At 42.1% G+C, this 4,440-nt stretch overlaps 1 protein-coding gene across 1 annotated transcript; it reads right to left on the bottom strand.

The window, feature by feature from the left end:
* Positions 1–725: 725 nt before the first annotated feature.
* On the bottom strand, positions 726–1,703 carry LOC104991569 (olfactory receptor 1L3). Its single transcript, XM_010844109.1, has one exon. The coding sequence runs from the start codon at positions 1,701–1,703 to the stop codon at positions 726–728; it is 978 nt and encodes a 325-aa protein (XP_010842411.1).
* Between the last annotated feature and the right edge of the window lie 2,737 nt (positions 1,704–4,440).

Here is a 4,440-nt window from a genome sequence, read left to right as displayed (position 1 = left end):
ACCTAAATTGAAAGGCTCTTTCATATCAGGCATTCTAAACCAAATGCTTGTAACTATTAGTTTACATCCATTTATCTTTTTTTTAAATTGAAATGCATCCATTGATTTTTTATTCTGCCTCCAGAGGCTATAGGAAACATTTCTGATTACATAGAATAAATAAATCTTCCTTCATTCTGAAAAAATAAACAGATAAAAAAAGACATGGAAATATAGGCATTTTCAGAGAGAAAAACACACAGGTAAGGAGACCCCGAGTCTGGTCTGATAAGGAGGTCACCGCCCCCTACTCCAAATACACACACACAGACACACCTGCAAAAAATGTCTGAAAGTTTAAATAGAACAGAGTGGTTATGTATGCATAAATATCTTTGTGCACGAATAGATTTCTCGATAGATGTGTACAAAAATTCAAATGCCTAAACTTGGCTGAAGTTATAAATAGATGGAAAAATGGACAGTTCCAAGGAAATATAGAAGGAATAAAGGGGACGTGATTTTCCTAGAATGGAGAGATATCATGGAGTGAGTCTACAGTTCTAGCATAGGTACTAGGACATGGGTAGAACTATCCAACCACGGCATGATAGAGACCACAGGGTGGAAAACTGTCCACCCAGTTGATGAAAGAGTATTTCTCCATAAAAGACTTCCCTCAGATGCTGATGTGTGTGTGCATGAGTGTGCACATGTGCACACACATCCACACAGACACCTTTCAATCAGGCTCCACGAATTTTGTTGGAATTTGTAGTGGAAAGCCTATTCATTTGAAACTTAATCCTGCTTATCAATTTCTCTAAGCCCTGTTTCATGCCTTTGTTTCTTAAACTGTAGATAAATGGGTTCAACATTGGTGTCAGCACAGTGTAGTTGACCGTTACTATTCGATCTTTGACAGTGTAGCTGGACAATGGCTGGAAATAGACACAGCAAATACTCCCATAAAACAGAGTCACCACAGTGACATGGGAGCTGCAGGTGGAGAAGGCTTTGCATTTTCCAGCAGCTGAGGGAATTTTGAGGACCACAATGAGGATTCTCAGGTAAGAGATGACGATGCAGACAAATGGGGCCATCACAGAAACCAGCCCTTCTGTCATGGCGACAACTTCATTGACAGAGGTAGAAGAGCAGGCCAGCTTCAGAACAGGGTTGACATCACAGAAAAAGTGATGGATAACATTTGATGCACAAAAAGTGAGCCGATTCACCAGGAGGACATGCAGGAGGGAGTGAAGGCAGGAGAAAGCTGTGGAGAAGGCCAGTAGCAACATGCAGTGTCCATGGTTCATAACAGTGACATAGTGCAAGGGGTTGCAGATAGCTACATAGCGGTCAATGGCCATGGCTGCCAGGAGGTAACTGTCCATGTTTCCAAAGACTAGGAAGAAATACATCTGCACCAGACATTCAGCATAGGAAATGGTCTTTTTCTCTGATAAAAAGTTCACTAACATCTTGGGGACTATAACTGTTGTGTAGCAAATATCAGCAAAGGACAAGATGCTCAGGAAGAAATGCATTGGGTTTTGGAGCTGAGGATCAGAGCGGATAGCCAAGATGATGAGCAGATTTCCCATCAAAGTGACCAGGTACATGATGAGAAAGAGGGCAAAGAGTGGTTTCTGGTCCTCAGGGCGAGAAGAGAGTCCCAAGAGGATGAATTCAGGGAGTCTTGTTAGGTTGGACATCCCCATGGACTTGAATGCACCTGCAGATAAACAATAAAGTCAATGGATGGTTCTTGTCATCTGGGACATGCATCTTTCCATCTTGTTCTTACACTGACTGGTTATTAATAAATAGAGTTTTTAATGTAATGTTTTTTCCCCTGAATATGGAGAAATCGAGGTCAAAGTATGTTTTCACTTGTTTTTTAAAAAATCTTTGCGATGGAGAGCTATAGAAAACAGATGCGGGGTGGCATTGGTGAGAGAGAGACAGAGAGAGAGAGAGAGAAAGGGCTTTGAGAGCTTGGTTTCCTTTCCCTCTTCCCTACTCTGTGGCTCATAATCACAGGAACCACAGATGCAGTCTGTGAATCAGGTTCAGGTCAGCTTCTGATTAAGGATTATCAGTGACTAACCCACATCTTGATAATCATGAGATAGTCATCTCATCTAGTTTGCAGTTGGTGAATCTTTTTGAATCAAGATGCTTCTTTCCACATCATATATAATGGAGCAAGGAAGTCATCTAAAGCACACTGAGTTGAATGTAAACAGTTTTAGTGAAAAGAGAGATGGGGAAGGGGAAGTGAGAAAGAGGGAGTGAACTAGCATGAGAAAATGAACTCCCCAATCTCCCTGTTCATCGACTGATAATTCATGTCCTGAGGCCAGAGGAATGTGACTCACAGACAGATGGGTAAAGGAAGATTCAACTTTGGAGTATAGACATAAAAACTGAACATTTGCATGAACATATTTAGTCTCTAGTGATGACTAATTACTTATTTAGTACCCAGTGATGACTAACTATCTCTCTGAGATCAGAGATTCACACCTTCTTGCCAGGCATTCTCAAAGTTGATTTCTTACCTGGGAAGAACTTTGAAGTCTTGCCTCATCTATTTATTCCACTCTTCCCTTACTTATGCTCCATGGAATGACTTGTCAAAAAGAAGACAAAACTGTGCCAAGAGATAGCATACAGAAAAGGTACCTAATTGACTGCAGACCATTTCCTAATGCTTCTTCAATCTGATGCTCCCTTCCCTGGATTCTTATCATCCTTCACAACCTGCAGATACTTACAGCTCCTGCTTCCCTCCTGGGAGCATCCTCTAATACTGTGTCACTAAGTCCCTGGTGTTCGGTGGAGGAGAGAGTAAGGAAACAAACATCCATTAATTTTGTGCAGGATCATCTCCATGGATCCAGGAGAATTACATGTTCTGCCTCCCAGTATGGCCCCAAGTCCCTTTCTTCAAATCTGTGGGTCTAGTGTAACCTCTGTTTAGCTTGACATAGGTATCCAAGAGGGACAATAATTTTCCATCCCTGGCTCTTCAACCCCTCTGAGGGCTTACCTGGGTGGTGTCCCATGTAGCACCAAGGATGGAATACCAGGCAGGGATATCTGGGCTCAGGATCCCACTTGAGCCTATAAAGTGTCCATTTGGCCTCTCTGAATGCTTCCATTTTAACAAAGGACAACTACTGTCTCTCCATCTCTCCCAAATTTAGATACAGCTGTTAGTTCTGTTAGGTAGAATAGGGAAAACATATAAAAGGAGGAGCCAAAGCACTTTCCCACGGACTCTCTCTCTCCTGCGTGCGTGCGCGCCTGCTCTCTCTCTCTCTCTCTCTCCCCCTCCCCACGCACTCCTCCACTCTCTTCTCTTTGAGTCTTTGGCTTGGCATGCCCTCACACTTCGAGGATGGATTCTCCTGCTATCTTCTAAATAAAATAGAGCTGTAACACTGATTTGCTTAAGAGCTATAACATGGTTTGTCCAAGACCCAAGAGCTGTGACGCGCCGAGGGCTTTAACGTCCGTCACTCCAAATCTTTGTTGTGATGAGACAAAGAACCGAGGAACATACACTCGCGTGACAGTTCAGTAGCTGTGGCTTTATGTCACTATCCTCTAACAAAAGGGAGGATCATAGCCTTTGAACCTAACCTTAGATCACCCTTCCCTGGTGACCCCAAGTCTGCTCAGATATTTGATTACCATTCCTTGCTGCCACCATTATGGAAAACCACCAGCTTCAGATTGTCAACTCTTCTCAACTCATGAAAGCACACAGAATCCCTACATCAGGGTCTCGACATGCCCCACCAAATACATGTTGCTCATTTCCTGTCACTTAGTGATTCCGGATCACATCTTACAATTCAACCACCTCACTGTCTTACATTTCTCCCTTCACCTGCATCTCCAGGCTCAAATGCAGCCTCCTATAGGGAGCATTCCTTGGTGACCTGATTAGAATGATATATCTGTCTTCTCTGCTCCCTCAGTACATGAATTTCCATTAAACACAAATCATGTTTATTGTTACATAATCTTTCACTTAAAGTAAGGCAACTAACATTTATTTACTCAGGAATTTATAAGTCTCTCTGACACAAACCACACAACAGCCTCATAACATATACATTTATTTTCTTCATTGTACAGTGACTGAAAAAAATAAGGTATCTGACAAAATATAACTCGAATCAGGGACTCTTTGAAGCCAAACTGTATAGTTGAACTACTCCCCTGAAAGGCCTCTCTCTTTTCTTTGACAAAATTAAAACTTTTATGTTAAGAAACAGCCTTATATTTACTAAGGGACCTAAAATATTGCCTTATTTTTTTTCTTTGTCAGATTAAACATGAAAGCTTTTGGAGCCCTGAATCAAACCCAGGCCTTATTCCAGATTAGCATGCGTGTTCAGTCGCTCAGTCATGTCTGACTCTTTGCAACCCCGACTGTAGCCT

This window comes from Bison bison, unplaced genomic scaffold (assembly GCF_000754665.1).
Source record: "Bison bison bison isolate TAMUID 2011002044 unplaced genomic scaffold, Bison_UMD1.0 scf7180017864193, whole genome shotgun sequence".
NCBI lineage: Eukaryota > Metazoa > Chordata > Mammalia > Artiodactyla > Bovidae > Bison > Bison bison.
The sequence above is the reverse complement of the archived record's forward strand: the minus strand, read 5'-3'. Positions and strand labels throughout refer to the sequence as shown.